The sequence below is a fragment of the Anas platyrhynchos genome, chromosome 5, assembly GCF_047663525.1.
Source record: "Anas platyrhynchos isolate ZD024472 breed Pekin duck chromosome 5, IASCAAS_PekinDuck_T2T, whole genome shotgun sequence".
Taxonomy (NCBI): Eukaryota; Metazoa; Chordata; class Aves; order Anseriformes; family Anatidae; genus Anas; species Anas platyrhynchos.
In genome coordinates, this window is record NC_092591.1 from 26238392 (window position 1) to 26259659 (window position 21268).

General features: G+C 43.6%; 2 protein-coding genes across 20 annotated transcripts in view; one reads left to right on the top strand and one right to left on the bottom strand.

Moving 5' to 3' along the window:
• RALGAPA1 (Ral GTPase activating protein catalytic subunit alpha 1) overlaps positions 1-17680 on the top strand; it is a 127801-nt gene extending 110121 nt beyond the window's left edge. For 9 of the 19 annotated variants that reach the window (XM_038180773.2, XM_027459327.3, XM_027459332.3 and 6 more), the window contains 3 exons: positions 7360-7484; positions 14552-14666; positions 16254-17680. In XM_038180773.2, coding sequence (XP_038036701.1) covers positions 7360-7484; positions 14552-14666; positions 16254-16350 — 337 coding nt within the window. In that variant the 3' untranslated portion in view covers positions 16351-17680. Of the gene's footprint in view, positions 1-2437; positions 2737-7359; positions 7485-8125; positions 8157-14551; positions 14667-16253 lie in introns of those variants that run through there. The other 10 variants (XM_072038483.1, XM_072038486.1, XM_072038485.1 and 7 more) reach the window with 4 other exon arrangements.
• Positions 17681-19151: 1471 nt separating this feature from the next.
• INSM2 (INSM transcriptional repressor 2) lies at positions 19152-20889 on the bottom strand. Its single transcript, XM_038180777.2, has one exon. The coding sequence runs from the start codon at positions 20758-20760 to the stop codon at positions 19288-19290; it is 1473 nt and encodes a 490-aa protein (XP_038036705.2). The 5' UTR covers positions 20761-20889; the 3' UTR covers positions 19152-19287.
• Positions 20890-21268: the final 379 nt, after the last annotated feature.

The window sequence follows — 21268 nt, forward strand, 5'->3', positions numbered from 1 at the left end:
TTCTATTTTTCCTTTGGTCTTTAATACCCTGGGAGCATTTTTTGACTGTTGACAATACTACAGGTTTTTTCCTAGCAAAGAAGAAGTGAGCTTTAAATCTGATGAGGGGGCAAATGTAAACAAAAGGGTGCCATCTTATGTAGCTTTTGTTAAAATATTATGGATCTCTTTCATATAAATAGTCTACATGCAATCGAAAAAAAAAAAAAAAAAAGGTGTCCATTGACCCTACAAGCAAGTAACTCTGGGTGGAGGGTTTTCATTTTCCAGTTAAGGATGGAAGTAGTACTTTGGCTTCTGCTTGTCTAAATTATTTTCCAAATGCCTGGCTGACAAAGTCATACTCTCTGCAATCATATCAATATATATTGACTTCTTAGATGATTTTGCTAACAGTTGGAACTGCCAGAGATGCAGCTGTACATGTATTTCTGACAATAGTTTGTAATTTAACCTGAAAAGGTCCGTCTTCCTATTTAGAAATGCATTCTCTGGCTTTTTTCAAAGAGCTATTTCTAAGCAATCATCAAAAAAAATCTCTTTTTCCTAGCATTGGAATCAAAGACTCTCAGATGCTACATACCATCAGTATTGTGATCACATATGCCAATATGCAGTTACATTGTGAACCTACACAGGTGTGCACATACATATAAGCAGCACAAGTGATTTATGACAAAAACTTTCATGAAGGTATTTGATATTTTGATTTTTGTTCAGTTTGTGTAAATGTTACAGACAGTGATGTAAAAAGAAAAAAAAAAAAGCCAACATTTTTACTCCATTTCATGGGTCTTTGGAAATGACAGTCAACATTTATGTTAAAATTCATAATTATTTTCTCAAAAAAAAAAAAAACAAAAAAACAAAAAAAAAAAAACACCACTTGTGCTTTCAGTCTACTTTACCCAGCCCATCAGTGAGAGTCTAGAAGTGGCTGTAGCACCTTTGGGCCTGCGGTTTGGAACTTCATAGTTGTAGGGTATTTCCTGAACTATAGTGACCTTGATGCATTTTAAATCATCCAGAAATGATCTTGTAGTCATCTGTTAAACTGGAAGCTGTGGCATGACTTTTTATTGTTTTATCTGAAATGGTAAATACTTTCTTCAGACTGCTGGGAAATTACAGATTTTCTGCCATTGGTGACTTTAGGTACTTCACAAATGCAGTTGTTTCAAATTCTTTGGAACAACTGACGTACTCACCTTTTAAAGAGATTTTTCAAGCATTATAAATCCTTCCATAACTATTTAAACATATTAATAAACTGTGCCTTCACCCTTTTTAATTTTTCTGTTTTTAAATATGTTCCCCAGCATAATCTTCCCCCCAGATACAGCTTAGGAAATCCATTGTAATAAAACATTTTCTGTATTTTTTATCACAGTGTTGAGAGTGTTTCAGCATATAACTACTGACCAAGTCAGTCTAACCCAAGTTCCTACTGAATGCCCTTTGAGGTGCCTGAGCCTAAAATGTAGGTGCTAAGAATCTCCACACAGCGAATGCCTGGTGTTGGATGCCTCTGATGTCCACAGGTATCTGCAGCTTCTGTTGCTACCCTGCCCTGGAAACCTGTCCATTTCAGCACACGCTAGAGCTGCCTAACTCCATTCCATCTCCTGAATAGCCACACACCCAGTTCATACCTCTCTTTATCCCTTAAGTAGGAAGGCATTTCTTTACTCTTCTTGTCTGTAATGCAGCACTGCTAGGAGTTTTGAAAGTGTGCTCGCTGGATTAGAGCCCACACAAAAACAACAGGAGGCAACTCAGTTGCATCAATCATCCAGGAAATGAGAACGGTTTCCAGTGCTGAGGCCACATCTACTGCCTCTTGCAAGGGTGTTGCTCTGGCCATTGGGACTGAGGACTTTTTGTAATATGGCACACTCAGTTCATTGCTGAAATTGTTCTTTGTTCCATAAAATATACTCTGCCTCACAGGGAAAGTCCATGCTCATCTGTAGAGACCAGTGGTTATGGTACTTCCCTGGGAGAGGAGAGTCCCTGGATTCCAGTCACTGCTCAGGAAGCCTTTGTTATCAGATGGTCTTGGGAGCAGATACTAGAATTTCTTCTCTAGCCCTTTAATGAGTCTATCACATAGGTTACAGAATTGTGAAGTGCCACATTCTTGATTAAAGTCATGGGAATTTTACTCCATGTTGAAACTGCTTTTTTTTTTTCTTCTTTTTTTTTTTTTTCAGATTCAGGTTAATGAAATTTTGAGATTGTTATTCCCTGGATGATGATAACATACCAGTCGGGAATCCAGTTTTCTTTAATTGATAAAGATCTAATAGGTTATTTGCAAAACATATTATTTAATTCTAAAGCTTACAGGCAGAGTTTTTCCTGATGTTAGACAGGTGTAAATAAGAATGGGAAGAAAACCAGTATTCAGAATGAGACAGTAACTCTACAAAAATGATTATGAGGAGATGGACAATGTAAGGACTTTAAAGATGAAGACAGTAGAAGAGGCTGGGCAATACAGGATCTTATAGAGCTTGCATGGTTCAAATTGCAAGAAAGGAAAATTGAAGACAAATTGAGAGATGTGGGTAATTAGCAAATAGATTTCCTCATCAAATGGAAAGATGACAAATTCATGGATAAAAACAAGTGGATCTTTGAAGGAATTGTTTTGGATATGAAGGAGAAAGATGATGGATGAAAAAGCACAGAGAAATATTTCACTTGTTTTATTGTGGCACATATATTCCCTTCCCATAGACCAGAGTCTCTTTATGGTATATAGACAAGATAAATGTTTGTTGTTTGAAGTCAAAAAGCTAAATATAAAAATGAAGACAATAAAAGAAGGCAGATACAAAATACAGGGAAATATGAAATACCAGTGATCAGCATGCGTAGTTGCATGATCTACACACCAACAGATGATATAAATCTTCCAAGATGTTTTCTTTGTTTCTTTTTAGATAAATGTAATAGCAAAGGGAGGAGGATTAAAGGGTGGTGGTTTGTGGACATTTATGGAGACCTGGTGCTAGGCAAGGAAAGAAAGTACAGAAGTGCCTGTCTGAAAATGCCATGTGAGTGAGAATGGTTGTGTTAACAGCAGGTAAGAGTAGTTTTGATCAAATGGACCAAATAGGTATCAACTGTAAAGTTAAAATAAGTAACTTGTGTTTGCAGTAGGGAATGGCAGATTCATAGTGATATTTGAAGAGACTGCCTCATCTAAGTGGGATGTTCAGAACGTGGGCCGTAAGCTGTTCTGGGTAGATAAAAATTCGTTTATTGAGGGGAAAAAAAAAGCATAGGGCAGCAACTGAGATGTGAGGTAGGACCCTAGACAAATTGTTCGCATAGGTTGCTAGGAAAAGTTCTAGCTTAGGTTATGCAGAAAGAATCTGAAGATTTAGGTGTATGCTGCCATAGGAATTTAATGAGACCTTAAGTTTTTGTTGTTGTTTTGTTTTGTTTTGTTTAAAAAAGTAATACACTCAATGCTGATGAAGAGCTATTACGTAAACTGTTGTTTATCAGGCAGATTAAGTGCAAGTAGGTGATCTGACAGCCAGAATTTTGGTGCTTGCTCCCAAATGTGAATCAACAGGTCTAAAAAAGATCTCGTCTGTAGTAATGGAAAGTACAGTATTTTCAGTATCATTAGAAATAATTGCAGATTTGGAGAATAAGTAAAATGGATTGTAATGCAAATGAAATTTTAATTGCAGTGACTACATCCTGAATGACCTGTAAAGGTACAAAGGTACAATTTCTGATTTTTCTGCTGTATTGATCATATTTTTCATAACAGTAACTTCTGGAAAAGTATAATGAAGTCATTTCTTCAAATCTTTGGATTTTTATTTTGTTGTTTTGCTTTTTGTGGATTATACATCAGCAAGTTTTTAGCCAACAGATTTGGGTGGGTGCCTGTACAAAGAATGGGTATCTTACCTTTTTATCTGTTCTCTTTTGTTCTGGTTAGCATTTTCTTTGGAAGCAGAAAGCTCACAGCATTGTTAGTTTATGCATTTAGTCACTCTCTGTGCCAGATTCTTTCCCCATTGGTTTGTCTGTGCATCCTTCCCATTCCATCTTAATTGCTGATGCCAGTGGCAACATCCACTCACAGTAAGAATACTGCTTGCATTGCCCTATTATTACTAGCCATTGAGTTTGTGTGTGCCACTCAATTTATAGGTGCTAATAACTCTTCCCTAGAGAGCAGCATTTTAAAGAAATAAATGTCCAGCCTATTAGAAGTAATGTAGAAATTAACTACCATGGGATTATGGTCACTCTTGCAGATAGTTGCATTCAAGTGCAGTGTGGAACTAGATTATCTCAGCCACAAAAGCATGACAATTTGGAGTTTAAAATACTAGAATGTTCCTAAAGTCTGAGTGAATAGAAGATATAAGTAGCCAAATCTCAGCTACTCAGTTTCTAACAGAAGAGCTGTTCTTCTGAGGAGACTGTGCCCTTTCTTAGTGCAGAATGCTGCAAGTCTTGGACTTGGCTTTCGCCTCAGATTTGTGTTCCTTTTTAAGCGGGGTTCTGTTATTAACCTGGTGCAGATGGTTTTGTGGATTGCTAAACGCAAAGTAACCTGGCTAGCTGAATTACTTTCCTCCAGGTGTGCTAAGTGTGCATTTGAATTCGTCTTGTAGAACTGATATAAGCATGTCCTCTCCATTGTGTAACAAAAACATCATTATCCTCCTCAGTCAGCATCTGTGTCAAGACTTCTCTATTTGGTTAGGAGATAGGCACGTAGATTGGAGAATGGGAAAGTCCTTGTCACATTCAAAGTAGTAACTTTCCTTCATTTCTGCCTTATTTGTGTATAAGCTTTGGATGTAATAGGATAAACTAAAAGGTTTCCTTTAGAGACCTCTGAAAGTAGAACATTTTAAAAGCAGGTAGGTGTCTCCACCCTACTTTTTCAAGAAACATTTTACCCATTCAAGCAGACTTTTAAAAACAGCTTGTTTTGATAGCAGCCTGTTCTCCTGTGGGCCTTCAGCCTTTGCTTCCTGGCAGCACCTTTGGTGCGAAAAGAGAGTGATCAATTGGGAGACTATCAGTGCCAGCATGCATAGAGTGATAAGTTAACACACCACTGGGAATTTCTAGGGCCCACCAAGATACTTCACTTCTAATGTGCTAACAAGCTCATTTTTCTACCTCTTGCCTCTTCAGTTATTTTTTTTTCTCAGAAGAGCTTAGAAGTTGAGTGCATCAGGCATAATGAAAAGCTCTGTAGGAGGGAGAAGCAATAACCCCATTTTTCCCTTTTCAGCCAAATAGAAAATTAGTTTCTGGTAATACACAAAGGCCAGTATTTTTTGTGCAAGGGGCACTGCTGTGAATCAAAGGACTCTATTAACTGCAGAAAATTCAGCAGCTGTGAATCTCCCCCAATGAAAAAAGTGCTTTTCAACAAGTTGTGAGATACGTAGTATTATTTAGACTTCAACCATCAGTTTCATCCTCTACCACTTATACATAGCCTCTTAAAAACTGTGCTATATTACTCTCCTCTCTTAAGGCTCAATACTGTGTTTATCCCCCAACCTAAGAACCTCTACAATGGGAGATTTTTTTATATTTTCTCTTGTCCCCGTGCTTCTGTTATAGCTTCTCCAGATTGAGAATTCTGCTGGGTTTCAGGTCTCTGAGGATCCAGAAGGAATTTGCAACACAAATTTTGGAGGGACAATTGTTTCACAGTTTCACTATGTAAGCAAGTCATGGTCTCAGGAAATACAACAAAGATGATGTTATTCGCTATAAAGTTTTTTTTCAGATAATATATTCTCTTTACATTCCTTCATATTTAGATGTACTGAAATATCTATTGTAAATATTGTACAGAAAACAAGGACAAGAAGGTTTCATAGGAAAAGTTCTGTAACAGTTGAGGTATAGTTTTAATAGCTAAGATGAAGGCTGTTGTTTCCAGCTGTAATTTAAGGCTGAGAATTGTACTGATCATCATTACTGAAAACAGTATAGTTAGTTATTTAAAATGTTAGCACTTGGTATTAAAAAAAAAAAAAATTGTCACTTACGCAGTTCTCATGTTTCAATTGCTAAAAAGATGTGTGCAGGATGCAAGATACTGATTCCCCTCCCACACCCCAAAAAAGAGCAGCAAACCTGAAGTCAGAACTTCCAACCTTCCTGAACTGATCCTGAATGCATTTCTCTACAGCATGCTGGTTTGGTTTGGTTTGGTTTTTGTTTGTTTTTTTCTGTTTTGGGGGTTTTGTTTTGTTTTGTGTTTTTGTTTTTCTAGGAAAAAAAAATAGGAAGTTGATCTTACTGTCTACAAATAAAATATGAAAACAAAATGTGCACAAGCATAAATGCCAGGAAAAAATCCTGATCATTTTATGGTTACGTAAGAAAAGTTGAGAAGGTCTCCCTCATTCAAAGTATTGAGTCCTGCCAGAGGACCTGGAAAGTTGTGAGAGAAAAGGTTAACTGATTTCTCAGTTCAGGAACTATACGACATGAAGTCAGCATGGGAGTTTTTCTTGATAATTGTATGTTGCTGCCTGCTGCTCTACATTTTGACAGCCATTTCCATAGTTGCTTTCATGAACAGCAGAAATATTCTCTCTTTTTCTCGCTCACTCTGTGCTAACAGCACAATCAGGCCTGCTGGAACAAGCAGCCTGGAGAGGGTTCTTCAAAAGCAGCAACACTTCAAGATACTGGTCTCTTGTCAATAATATCAGAGAAGGAGAATGCAGTGAAAAGGAAGAAGTACAGTATTTTGCTGTCAGTGCCCTGCCGACACCCTGTTAGCCAGTATTTAAAGGTCCTGCAGGTTCTTTACAAATATTCTTGCTTGTTTTAATGGCATAATGGATGAGGTGTTTTTCCCAATACTCAAATTTAGCTATGTACTTATCTTAACTGCATGTGTGTTTAGGGATTATGGAAGGAGTTTGTTATTGAAAAGTGCAAAATAAATGATTGTGTTAATGTTCATCTGTTACTTTTCATGCTATTCTCTTAAAAATTGTGAGATTTTTGTATTTAATTGTAACCAAACTGCAGCCAAATTGGTTACTTTAAAGAGAATGTTTACATTGCTGTTGGAAAAGATTTTCAGAAGGTATTGTATGAGACTTGAAAAAGAGATGGTTTAACCATAATGGTTCACATTGACCTTGTGTGCTGTACAGTTCATATCACTACAGTGCATCAGATAATCTCAGAATTACGTAGTTAAATTAAGTGTGTACTGTCACTGAAATATACAATATGTGTTTAACAAAAATAGGAACTCTGAATTACTTGGCATTGGTATTTAGCAGTTACAGTACCTGATGTAAATTGTTCCTTAATTCTTGGCTAAACCAGTTATGAGGAGAGAGCACGCTACCTGCAAACAATTGTCCAGCATCACCTAGAACCTACAACTTTTGAGGATTTTGCTGCGCAGGTTTTCTGTCCAGCACCTTACCACCATTTGCCCTCGGACACAGGTAAGCAGTACAGTCAAGAACTGTTTTTATACAGTCTTACTTGAAATGCAGTATCCTTACTTATAAAGAATAAAAATTCAAACGTTTACATATCATTAAGAGTTACCATTAATCTGAAAGACTGTATGCACCTATTTTGAGAACTTGGGCAAAGTTGCCTTTATTTCCGTATTCTGTTGTCTGGCATCATGGACCAATGTCTGGCATTAAGATTTGGCAAGCTACCTGAACATAGCAAGCAGATTCTATATTTTTACAATGAATTTTATTGCATTCTCCTGTATAAAATCTGAAAGTGCTGGTACTTCTTTATGTTGGCTAGTCCAAATAGATAAATTCTTTAATGTAAGCACACTTTTCCTATAAGAAAGTTTTAAGCTCTCATTTTTAGAATGTAAAGTTTGAAACTAGAAGCCTGAGAGCCTTGCGATCACCACTTTTGTTTCCAGGTTGTTAGTTGCAAAGTTGTTTTTAAGGTGATTTTTACTTTCCGCTAAAATACCTGGTTTATAAGAGGATACTGCATTTTCATTAACTAATAAGAAAATCGGTAAGAAAATGAGTAACTCAAGGCCTTCCTGTTCTGAAATTCCTTGAACTCCTTATGATTATTTCATTTATTTTATTTCCCCTCTTTTTAGATCATTAAATATCAGTTCTGTTTATCTGAAGGTAAGACAAAGTGTCCAAAAAAACCCTTTGTTCCTATTACTTTTACTAGAGCACTAAGCTTGTAACCAAATTGTATGCAAACTTTCCTTGTTGCTCTTGTTCACACTAAAAAGAATTTCACACTGATTGAGAAATGACCACTACATCTTCTTAAAGTTTTAGTCTTTTACTAACCTCAGGTCTGCATGAAGCACTAACACTGGTTCTGGGATTAAGGTAACTAATGGTAGAGACAGTTGTTGAATGAGTAACACTTTATTGTTTTGACCTTTGTTTCTCAGCATGAACAAGTAGTACTGGATGGCAGTGGTGTGTTTTGTACCCTGTACTGTCTTTCATTGATGTTGTAAGACATTCTGAAGTGATAACGTAGGAGAGAAGGAGAAGAAGAATGTGTAACACTTGAAATTCTTTGTTCAGAAAACTTTATTTAATGTCAAATAAATCAAAGTGCTACTGTGAAAAAGCTGTAAATCTAAATAAAATAAATTTTGTAAGAATTAATTCGGTAAGTCATTATCTCAAAATTTGTTTCTTAATTGCAAAAATATGCAGAAATAATTTTTAAAATTATGAAAGTGTTCTGATTAGGACTGCAGAAAGAGTGACTGAGAGATGTTAAAACACTGAGATTGCTTTGTGTGAAGGTATAAACTGTAAGTGGAAATGAGGCGCAGTTTTAAAGTGTAAGTGTATAGCTGTGCCAGTTCTAATCATCAAAACCAAAGGGAAAACAAATTAAAAGGCAGTGATTTAAAACTAATTAAATCAGTACAAAAATAGTAATTTAATTTAATGTATGAAAACGTTTGAATAGGAGAAATCTGTAACTAGAAACATTGGAAGCAATAAGCAGGGGTACCAGTCCTTACCATTTTTCCTCCCTAAAGCGCTCAGCAAGCATTCAGCATCAGACACTTCCGTATCACTAGTATAGATCCTATATTCTAGTGCACTCTTATCAGTTCTGCCTGATCACTTTTGGAAATCTCATTCCAGGCTAAATCATTCTCTGTTCACCTAGCTCCTTCTTTTGGGGTGAAGCAGAGCTGCTTTTCTCCCTTGCACCAAGCTAGTACAGAACAGGGACAATTCCTATATTCCCTTAAAAATTGTCCAAGTCATACTTGCTTTCTCTAACTTGATCTAGAAAAAAAAAAATCTTACTGAAAAGCTTGATTTTAGTCTTAAGCTTTCTCTCACAGGTACTAATTTTCTGCAGGAATCTCATTAATAGGAACTTGTGATGTATTTCACACTTGAGTGTATGCACATGTGTTTACATAGCAGAGAACGTCACCTCCTACCCTAAGGGACATCCTCTTCTGAACTTTGTGGAGAGTGGTGGAGCTGCCCAACACATCCATGCCAGGAGCAGCCAGGATCTCCCTAGGACATAGATGCAGCACACTGTGACCCAGCATCCAAGAGCCTTTCCCCAGAGCTCTCTGACTGGGTTGTTGTTGCAGATGGGGATACCAGGAACGCCCCCCTCAGGGCTGACCTATACTGGGTCCAGGGCTTCAGGTGTTCTGGTGCTCAGCTCCAGGACAGTGCCTGGAGTAGCACCGCACCTTCTGCCTCCAAGCTGACTCAGGAGAGCACAGACTCTAAAGCCTGAAGCAGGTGTAGGTTAGTACTGCGGTCATCTGCCAAAATGGCTTCCCCAGGGCTCGGTTAGTGGGCAAACCACTGGTGTCCAGTTCTCGTGAAGGCAGACCTGTGAGCAGGGTGCCTGCAGATGGCCCTGAACTTTGAAGGACCGTGATCCCAGAAAAGAATCCACCTGATGTACTACTAAAATACTTATTACCCCTATGTTACCAGACATGCATCAGACAGCTGTATTGAAAGATAGGTACGGAGGTCTTGCTGGTGCCAGGATTACACATAGGATCGGCACTGGAATCCTGCCTGGGTATCTACACGCATTCATCACCCCTAAGATGACTCAAAACCTTGCAGGCTACCTGCAAGACATCTCTGTGTCATCTGAAAATTTCTGACCAGCTTCTAAAAATATGTTGCAATTACTTTTTTATATAGTATTTTATTTATATCTGCTTTTTATGAAAAAAAAAAGACCACAAGCAACTAGAAAATATTTTCTTATTTTAGATTTGATTGTTTAGTTGGATCACGATCTTGACACTGATAGTTGTCAAGTATGTTTAATTTTTCTAAAATACTATATACAATTTCTTCTTCTAAGATATATACAGAAACTGCGAAGCTACTAAAGCCCATCAACAAGCACTGTATTTTATTTTTTTGGTGTGACTCTATGGGCTGCTTTCAGCATGCCAGATTCTTCACTTGAACTATGACAGTCAGCAAATAGAGACTATGCCATCCAGTTACCAACTGTATTTTCTCAGACTGGTGTATTTTGTGAAAGCTTCAGTCCTCAGCAAAAGCTGTTTCCTTCCTTAGAGTGGCTGCTGCTTGATACAAAGTAATTGTGGCTGCTGCTGTTTTATCTGGATATCTAGGTTGCCCTGTTAAAATACCTGAAAAGTCCATCTTCCCAGGTTTAGGAACTTGACTAATGTAGTGAAAGTATGCTTTTTTTTTTCTTCTTCTTATTTTCTATTTAAAAAAGAGATATATCCCCGCTTAATCACAGAATGTAATTCTGTTGCTGCTCCTAATTTTACTTTGTGCTGACTCTGGTAAGTAGAGTTAACCACAAAATAATATTTCCTGCTATACAGCTATTGAGTAAATCAGACTTCTGTGACACCAGAGTAGGCTGAGGAAACCGTCAATGACAAACTCAATGATATTGAAGGGCTTATTGACCCCTCGATGCTAAGATTCTGAGTTTGAAATTGTACTGATGATTTGGTTTTGTTTTTTTCTGTCATCTTTTTTTTCCTTTCTTGTTACTAAAAATAGGACCTCAGTATAGTAAACCTTGTTAAAAAGGGTCATAGCATTTTCCTTGTGATGCCAGCAGACTGTTTGATCCCTACAGTCGTCCTACATTTTCAAGCCTGCGTTCAGACCAGTCCTGCTGCCCCACTCCCAAAGTCAGTGAGGATGCCAGCTTACAGGCAGAGAAGTGGAGCAATGTAGAGGTAGTGGTGCTTCAGCCTCGCACAAGAAAATCTCAAGTTCCATGGCCTGCATCTTAACTCCATCTGCTGTTTGTTTGCTGTGTAACTTGGAACAGAGAATCTGTTCATCTTTTTGGCCCTGTTATCCCTTTGCATATTAGATTGATGGTGCTAAGCACCACTGGTGATAAGCAACGCTCCTGGTGGCGATGGTTGAACTTTGTGACCAGAAATGCAGTTAGAAATGTTGTTTGAAGGCTGTGTGTCTGGCAGGGCTGGGAAGAGTTTCTCATTATTCCTTCTCCAGTCTAAACATAGGAAGAAATGCTTTCATTCCAGATCAGAGGAAACCCACAAAACTTAATGAAAATTTCCAAAAATTCCACATTGGATGACTGAAGCTGAAATGTTATGCATTTCTGAACTGTTGCCCGTGCATTGACCACTTGGGTTGTAGTAAGCTGCGGATCCTCAGCACTTCAAAGTGATAAATCCAGTGAGGACTGATGGACACCCAAAGAGATCAACTTTATTCATTTCCACTGAAAAGCAAGGAATATGACTGTCCAATTTAAAAAAAATAAATAAATTCCATTCATATGTACAAGGTGATGAAATTAAAGCAGCATGTGCAGTTTTAATCCTGACATTTCCTAGTTTTCAAATGTTTGACCTTACAGATCTATTGTCTTGTAACAACATTTTCTTGTGTAAGTCCTTCCATTTTTGTTTTGTTTAAGGCATAGGGCAGAAGAGAAATTCCTTAATACCAATTAACCACCGTATGATTCGTAAGCAAAGCTGTAGCCTCTAGATCCACCACCAACTTCTGCAAACTGAAGTAGTGCAATAATGAACTGTCTTACCTCTGCCTGAAGGTTTCTTAGTGTAAAGACTGGAAATTTGCCAGTGGGCTTCACAGCTATTTGATGACACAGAGGAATAGGTTTATCTAGTAGGTTAAAGCCAGGTTCTAAAGAGCATTCTTTATTTAGGACAAGGAGTAATGGTTTTAAACTAGAAGAGGGTAGATCTAGATTCAGAAGAAATTCTTCACTCAGCGGGTGGTGAGGCACTGGACCAGGTTGCCCAGAGAGGCTGTGGATGCGCCATCCCTGGAAATGTTCAGGGGCAGGCTGGAGGGGCTTTGGGCAGCCTGATCTGGTGGGAGGTATCCTGGGCCATGGCAGGTGGCTGGACCCAGGTGATCTTTACAGTCCCTTCCAACCCAAACCATTCTGTGATTTATCGGACACTGGCTTTTCTGCTCATTCTCCATAAACCACTTCTTGCTGTACATTTTCCTCATGTCTGGCTCTTAGTTCTTTCTCTCCTACCCAGTTCCAGCCTCTCAGGTCTTTAGGCCACTCGCCACCCTCCTCAGCTTCTCATCTTGCTTGGCAGCTGCTTCTGCAGTCTTCTTCTCTGCATCTGCTTCTTGCTTCCTGTCATCTTTTCCCAAAATTATTGACTTAATGCCTTGACTCAAGCAAAGTTCTGCTGAGCATAACTGATAGCTTGGCCAGCTTTGGACCGGTATTTGTTTGAGTGGCAAAGGGTAGAAGCTGTACAAAAATGATTGCCCTCTTCCCCGGAGGCCACATGGGAGGCTGAAGTATATTAAAAAACCATCAAAATGCATTAACATAGACAAGTGAAATTTTCCTGTGCCATCATTCTCAGAAATGGCACTCAGGATAACATTGTTCCAGACAACTGGTGTGATAAAGGCAGAAGTCTTAACAGGTAGCAGCATATCAGCACCCTATCAGACATCTGGTCTGTGACATTTTTACTTCTTTGAAAGTCAGAATTGTTGAGCGAGGTGAGTCATGCAAACGGGTGTGCTGTGGTACGCCTGGGTCCCTCCACCTCAGTTCACTTCTAACACAGTCTTTGTAGTTAGGGTGCCATTTTACATTTAAATAACTCATTTCTGAGGCAAATAACCAACATACTATCTTTAGAAGATCCTAAAACCTTCAAACAGAGTAAGAAAGTGTCCCATTTCAACTTCGCTGAACAACTTTGTTGTTCACAAACAACAGAAACAGCTTTGTGTTATGGTCCTAAACTATCATAGCTGATCAAATTGCTTCATGCTAGCCTGGTCAGTTGTCAAGCCTAAGAGAAGGAAAAAATGGATCACTTTCTGACATTTTTCAAATTTTTGAAAATGCTAACATGTTTATTTTGTTTATTTGAATTGAACTTTCTTGTTCCAGGTCAATTGACAATAAGGCTTCCATATTTAACCCTATTTTTTTAGTTTGGATAACTAAACATTTCACTGCATAAAGATATAAAGATACAGCATTCTACACTGAAGATTTTAAACTGAAGGGGAAACAAAACCTGCAAAATTTATATAATCACATACAATATCCACGTGTGTCTGTGCGTATGTATGTATATATAGATACATATATATAAAATCTAAAGAAATTGAGTTATTAATCAGCCTGTTGATTGCTGCCAGACTAAATATATTTTAAGTGCCATTATTCTTCACTCTTCTGGTGTGATATGTTCAGATGTGAAAATCACTTCATATGACTTCTGTTCTTCAATAGCTCTACATCAGTTTTTTAAAATGGGATTAGATGTGAATCTGTGCTTCCTGATGTCTGTCTGCAGAAATTATAAGCAAAATTTAAAGATATGACTGGAATAGTGCCTTAATTAAAATAGTTGGGGTTTTAAGGTTTTCTTTATCCAGCATTTGATAAAATTTCACAGTATGGCTTTAGTCTTTGACTCAGACTAACAAGTTTAAATGCAATGTTTTTTTCTTTATGTGATTTCAGCAGTCTTGTGTTAAGACTGGCTATAATTGCTGCATACGTAAAAATGTGAAACAGCTGGGGAGCAGAAGCCATATATCAAATTGCCATTTGTTTTTCCTTCTTGATTGTGTGTATGTGTGTGACTATTGAACTGTTTTCACAGACTTTAAGAAAGCGTTTCAGGCAATGTTTAGGATGTATTTTGGTTGCTAGAAATAAGGTTGCTGGATCTGGATAATGTCATAGAATTCTTTTCTTTCTCTCTCTCTTCTTTTTTTCTTGTAATGCTTAGTTGGTAAGTATGACGCTGGATTTCAGAGCTGTTGCTTCATTGCACATAACTAACTCATCATTCTCTTTAACCTGTAGCATGAGCAGCAATTACATAATGAAATTCAAAATTCTGTTTTCTGTGCTCATCTGTTAATACCCTTCAATCTTTGCGGTTCGTGTCTCATGTCTCACACCTGTTATCTTTTATCTTCTCTCCTCCCCCTTCCTCACTTCTTTCCACTTCTCCTTCCTCATCACTTCTTCATTCTCAACAAAGAAAGAAATGCTGTGATATTTCTTCTCCTTCCAAAACCTCCACTAGAAAGCATTGGCCACATCAAGGTAAAGGGCAAAGGCTTGAAACGGAAGGTCTTTCACGCTAGCTGTGAATGGTATGCTGTGCAAAACAACAACGGTTATTTTCTATTCTCTATCTTCCACCATTTGAAATGCTTTAATTCCTTGTAAAATTAGAACAAGATAGAATTTCAGAAAATGAGACTGCATGTTTCCCTGCTTGCCTTTTTTTATAAGGCACAGTGAGTCAGGCATTATCATGCTTTTCCAGATTGTTTGGCAATGAAGTACCTAGTTCATGAACAGAATTACTGTCACCAGCTGGGGAACAAATAACAGCCCTTTTTCCTCCCTGTCACTTCAATGGCTCATGTCGGTTTGAAAAAGACAGAAAGTATTGGGCTGTCCCTCTGGAGCAGGCAGATGACGGACCGGGCAAGGAGGACATCCAGGTCGCTAAATCCTTTAGGTTTATGACAGTGTTTTAGATGTACTCTTAGACTCCTTACCTGATGACCTGGGATTTTATTTTAGATGAGTCTTTCAAATGAAATCTGCTCGGTTTTGAATGTTTTTTGTGCCCATTATATATGAAATGTTAACTGAGGGAGCAAGATCTCCAGTTCAGATTATTGCACTATTATTTTAAATTATTACCAGTAATAGTGTGATGTGGAAGAAATAGCAAGTGATATTCTGGCTTACCGAAGTCAGCAGGGGTTTTCCCATTGACTTCTGCAGGACTAAGCTTCTGCCCGTAATTCATACAGCTCAAAAGTGATTAGTGGCAACTGAGGTAATTGGGTTCAATCAGCCTGTCGGTCTCTGCAAACGGCCAATTAAAATGCAGTTTGGTGTTGTGCGTGCGAGTGCATAGTGTTAAAGTTCTGCACCCAGGAAGGAGGACGTAATTTAGATTGCACGTTGCCTCCTTTCCCTTCTGTACCTCCGTGGAGGCTGACCAGAGGCAGAGGGTCCTGCTGGGCTGTATGTAAGGGAAGGGCTCTCGTGGTGAGGACTCAGGGCCCACCGCAGAGTAGCTTTGGGTGCTGGGTGACAAATGCCATGCCGTTATCTCAAATTCATCTTGTTCCTTTTACAAAGAAATTGGGATGCGTAGTGCATCCGCTTAGTACGATCTGTTCAAGCTTCTGCCTTGTGGGCCCTGTAGGAATTGGCCTTCTGAAGCACTGACTAACGTTTAGATGGGAGGAGATGTGTTGCTCTCCCAGTTCACCCCAATTCACTCCACCTTTTCAGCTGCATTCCCAGAACTCCCTTCATGCGCAGTGAGCCGTTACCCTTCATGTTCTCATTATAGACGGGATTCTTCTGGGTGATGGCATGAATAATCACTCCCCATCCCTACCAGGGAACTGGAGGGGTCGGTTCTCCTGGCTAGCAGGATGACGCTACCCACCTCAGTGCTGTTTCAGTCGCCGAGGGTTCTCTGCAGTCTTGCAGCTCGGTGGTTTCTGGCATCATCTTTTCTCTAGAGATGATTTTGTGGCAGTCGCTAGCTCCGTGTGCGGTGCAATCACCCACAGCTGGTAAAGGGCTAGTATATGCTGTGGGCTTGACAACAGCACTGAAATTCCTACCTGCCCCTTCTGTGTATAGATTCACATGCTGCACGTGTGGACGGCAGCACTGATGGGTTTGGTTCTTGCTGTCCTCTGCAGGCTTCTGCCCAGAGACTCAGCCGGGAGAAACTCCAGCAGCAGCAACAGCACAGGTGGATGGAACAGACTTAGCCTCTCCAATGTCTCCTCGGACTAGCAAGAGCCGAATGTCCATGAAACTGCGCCGCTCCTCTGGCTCGGCCAACAAGTCCTAAGTGTTGAGATGCCTGCAGCTTTCTAGTAACCAGCCGTCAGCAACCCTTCCTATGACTCGCAGCTTTCAGCTGAAGGATAACATCTCTAGTGTGTGTGTGCCCCATTCCCTGCATACCCTTTTTCTGTATGTTTATTTTAAACAGTGACACTGGAATTTTACTTTAATATTTTAGCATTCAGTTGTTTTTGTTTTTGTTTTTAATCAAACTCCAGGCTGCCTTTTTTTTTTCTCCCCTTCCCTTTTTTTTTTTTTTTTTCAGTGCAGTTTGTCCTCTGCACCTCTTACCTTCCTGGATGATTACGATATCTTACCAGTAGTCATTTTTAACTCTGGTTGATCTTGAGTGACATACGGAATTGGAGACTGCAGTTTGATTACACTATATTTATTGTGCCCCACCGCAATTTTCTCTGTAACAAAGAAAGAAATATGTACAATTTGAAAATGAATGTACAATTTTAAATTGAAGTTGCATTTGTAAAGTCTTTGTCAGATGTCACAATGTTAATGCAGAGGCTGTGTACAGACTATTTATGTTAAGAATAAAATACTTAAACAGCCTTTCAAGCATTACAGTGTCCAAACAAAATAACTTGCCAGTAGCACCAATTCTTTCTTCACAAAGCAATGTATCATTTCTTAACTGTGCAGGTGGTGCCATAATCTATGCCAGAAAAAAAAGGAAGAAAAAAAAAAAGAAAAAAAAATGAAAAAAGAAAAAAAAATCACTGTGCTGAAATTCTACTTATGCTTGGCTTCCAAATATTTTTATAATGTTTGCTTTTGGAAGTGTTATCAATAGTAAATGCCATTGAGTCTCATGTTTTTTAGCCTTTATCACCGGGCTGCTGGGTCTAGATGTATATTATTGTTTCTTACATTTAAAAAAAAAAAAAGCACTTTCCTGTTACAAATTCGTTGCTCTGATGCTGTGTACTAAGGAAGAAAAGGGAACATGCTCCAGGAGGCTGACCTGCAATGCTGATGATTCCAACCCTGTAAGTGCAGGTTAGTACACGCATTCCAACCATCCAGAGATATTTTCCTACAGCAGATGAAATGCTCACATTTTGAGTCTGGCAAACAACAAGATGCTGTTAACAAAATGTAGCATGACATCCGTACTAACTGCATGTGTAAATATATCATATGATATGGGCAACAATAAAAATATAAATTATGTATTGTCATTCATGTAGTATCTACAAATTTGTAATGGTTGAAGAGAAAACATGCTATTTAATAATACAATAAAATTATTCTTACCACTTTTTGTATATTGGTCATTCACCTCAGTGATTAGATTCCTACTGCAATTTGTAAAAGGAAAGCAAATTATACGTGGAGCAGTTAAGTGCGATACACGGCTTGGTTTTCATTCGTATTAAAAGCTTGGTGTGTCAACTAGTTCTTGGGAGCTCTCCCCGTCCGCTGCAAGGATGCTGTATCAGAAACTTGTCCCCAGCTCAGGTAAATGCCATCTGTAGCCCTGTTTCTTTGACCATATGAGCAGAGACAGGAGGGTGATGTTTTTAAAAAGCACAGTGACCTTCTCCGTGGGAGAACTCAGTGAGTGGCATAAACGGGCACTGCTATCTGCACCTCAGTTACCGGCAAATGATTGAAAAACACCCTACTTAAAATGAGATGCTTTATTTCTGGTGGGGGAGAATAGCGAGCTGCAAGTTTAGCCTCTGCCAGGCAGCAAACATCAGCAGCTGCAGGTTACACCGCACTAATTCGTATTTTCCAGGTCCTGCAACCAACACTGGGAAGTCAGCGGAGCACGTTTGAAATAAAACACTCGCTTGCTTTCGGCCTTCGGGCAAGATGTACGCGAGCCTTTTGTTGGGTGTAACGAAATCTAAACCTAGAGAAATAGCTGTGTTAGAGGATGCTAATGAAAAGATGGTAATATTCTGCGTGCTCTAACAAAGGCTGGGGCTGGGATCAGTTTGTTTCTTCGGGAACCACCAAGCAACCCGCTTTTCCCCTGCTGAATTCAAGAAAGGCGTTAGCTTCGTTTTAAATCATTTATTGAATTCGCTCGTCCTTTTTGGCCTCACCCGCTATCGCATTCGGAAACGAGCACTCCCGCGTGAAAATAAATAAACAGACGACCAAATAAATAAAGCCTGAAAGGTCCGTAGCTGGCAAGGTGCACAGAATTGCAAAGCGTTGGGCCGGGACGCCGCTGAAGCCGGGGGGAAAACGCAGAGGGTGGCTTGGCCGGGCCGGGGAGCGGCGCCCAGGGGTCCCCCCGGCCGCGGGGCACCCCCCAAGGGGCTGGAGCCGCCCGCAGGGCCCCCAAAAACACGCGTGGGAAGCGGGGACGTGCACCGAGCTGGGGCAGGGCGCCTCGCCTTCGGTAAGCGGACAGCACGACCGGGTTCCCGCACGTTTCGCTAGCTATTACAGGGCTGACACCGACTTAGCATGAACATTTACCTTCGCGACTATTTTAGCACAGAGTACGGCAAACGAAACACTGCACGAGAACTTAAAAGTTCGAGCTTGGGGTGGGGGGGGGGAAGGCTATGAAAACAAGGTAACTAGGTCAGGCTCCTTTTCTCACGAAAAATAATAATAATAATAATAATTCCTCTCTTTAAATATCCTATGTACAGCTGGACTCCTGCTGACCCGGGCCCCGGGGGCGGCGCGTTCAGCGGGCACCCGCCGCCCCCCAGCGCCCCGGGGCAGCCCGGAGGGGCCGGGGCGGAGGGCAGAGCTTGGGGGTCCGCAGGCGGCTTCGCCTCGGTGGCCGTGTGCGCACCCAGCGCGACTTTCCATAGGAATTACAGCGTGGACGGGACTCGCTCGGCGCTCGCCCGGGCCGTCGGGCGACGGGGTCCCATCGGGGGCGGCCGCGGGGGGCTAGCAGCCCGGCCGGACGGGCACCTGGAGCAGCAGGACCTGCCTGCCCTCGGGCGGGTGGCACTTGGTGGCGTGCCGCGCCAGCCCCGGCGCGCTGAAGAAGGTGGCGGGGCAGTGCTTGCAGGGGAAGCCCTGCCGCTCGCCGCCCCCCGCCGCCGCCGCCCCGCCGCCCTCGGGCTGCCCGGCGGCCGGAGGCGGCGGCGGCGGCGGCAGCAGCAGCTCCTCCCGCACGGCGTGCCACAGCCGGTGCTTGTCCCTGATGTCCGCCGAGGGGAAGCGGGCGCCGCAGAGGTGGCAGGCGAAGGCGAGCTGCCCGCGCTCCGGCGGCCCGAAGGCTGCTGGCCGCGCCGCGCCGTGGGTGCCCAGGTGCTTGCGGAGGTAGGCCTGCCGTCGGAAGCGCTTCTGGCAGCAGGGGCAGGCGAACGCCTCCCCGACGGGGCCGGGGCCGCCGGGGGCCGGGGCCGGGGCTCCGCCGGCGCTGTCCGCGCCGCCGCGGTGCTGACGGGGAAGCGGCGGCGGCGGCGGCGGGGGGGGGGCGGCGGCGGGGCCGCGGGGCCGCCGCTCGGGGCTGTTCTCCTTGCCCGGCGGGGCGGCGGCGGCGGCGGCGGAGGAGCCGTCGGCGCTGGGGCCGGGCCGCGGCTTGTGCCAGCGGCGGTGCGAGGCCAGGTTGGCGGGGCAGCTGAAGATCTTGTGGCACTCGGGGCAGCGGTACTCGACGCGTACGATGCGGGAGCAGCGGTGCTGGGCCAGCGCCAGCGGGTCGGCGTAGTGCTCCTTGCACAGCTGGCAGATGAACTCGCCCAGCGGCGTGCGCCCCCCCGACGGCGGCGGCCCCGGCCCCGGCCGCCCCTCGGGGCCCTCCTCCTTGATGCGCAGCCCCAGCACGGGCGAGGTGGTCACCTCGTCGGCGAAGCTCAGCTTCCGCGTGGCCTTCGCCTTCTTGCCGGGCGCCTTGGCCCTCGACGGCCGCTTCAGCGCCGGGCCCGGCGGCGGCGGCGGCGGCAGCGGCGGGGGCTGCGGGACGGGCGGCGGCGGCGGCGGGGCGGGCAGCGGCGTGCGGGGCTGCAGCAGCAGCTTCTCGGCCGGCGGGAAGGAGGCGGCCAGCGGGAAGGACTCCGCGGACGCCGGGGAGCTGAGGCACCGCTCGAAGAACGCCGCCCGCGGCCCCGCCGCGCTGCACGGCCCCGCCGCCCCCCAGGCGCCCGCTCCCTCCGCCGGGGCTCGCAGCGGGCCCCCGCCGCCGGGGCTCCAGGTCGCCGCGGCGGGTGCGGGCGCGGGGCAGGCGGCGGCGCCCTCCTCCTCCTCGCCCTCCTCCTCCTCCTCCGCCCCTTGCCGGGCGGCGGGGCTTCCCCCGGCGGCTGCGGCGGGCGGTGGCGGCGGGTCCGGGTCCCGCTCCCGGTCCCGCTCCCGAGGGCGCGCCCGGTAGGAGCCGCCGGGGCGCCGGCTGCGCTTGACGAGGAAGCCGCGCGGCATGGCGGGGCCGGCAGGGCTGCGGGAGCGCGGCGCGCAGGGCCCGCCCGGCCTTTATACCCCCGGCGCCCGCTCCCGCCCGGCCGCCCTCCTCCCTCCGGCGCCGGCGGCCAATGAGGGGCTGGGGCCGGCGCTGGCGGCCGCGGGGGAGGAGGCGGCGGCAGGGCCCGGCCGGGCTCCCCCCCCTCCGGCATCGCCCCGTCGAGGCTGATGCGGGGTCGGGGGGGAGCGGGGCCGCCCGTGCCGCTCGGAGCTGAGCTGCGCGGCCGAGCCCCGAGCCCCGACGGAGCGGGCTGCGGGGGAGCGGGGCGCTGGGAGCCGCCGGAGCGCCCCGCTGAGCCCCGCAGCAGATCCCTGAGCGTGCTTGGCCCCGCGCTCCTCTCCCGCTTCCCTCCGCTTTCACCGCTGCGCTGAATTTTGGATGAGGTTACAGCCTGCGAGCCAGAGATCGCCCCTCGTTACTACAGAGCACTGTGACTGGGAGCAATGAGCCGTGCTGCAGCGCAGCTAG

What these genes read in the sequence shown, in the direction of transcription:
- INSM2 (XM_038180777.2), bottom strand. Translation starts at nt 20,760, where the DNA reads ATGCCGCGCGGCTTCCTCGTCAAGCGCAGCCGGCGCCCCGGCGGCTCC.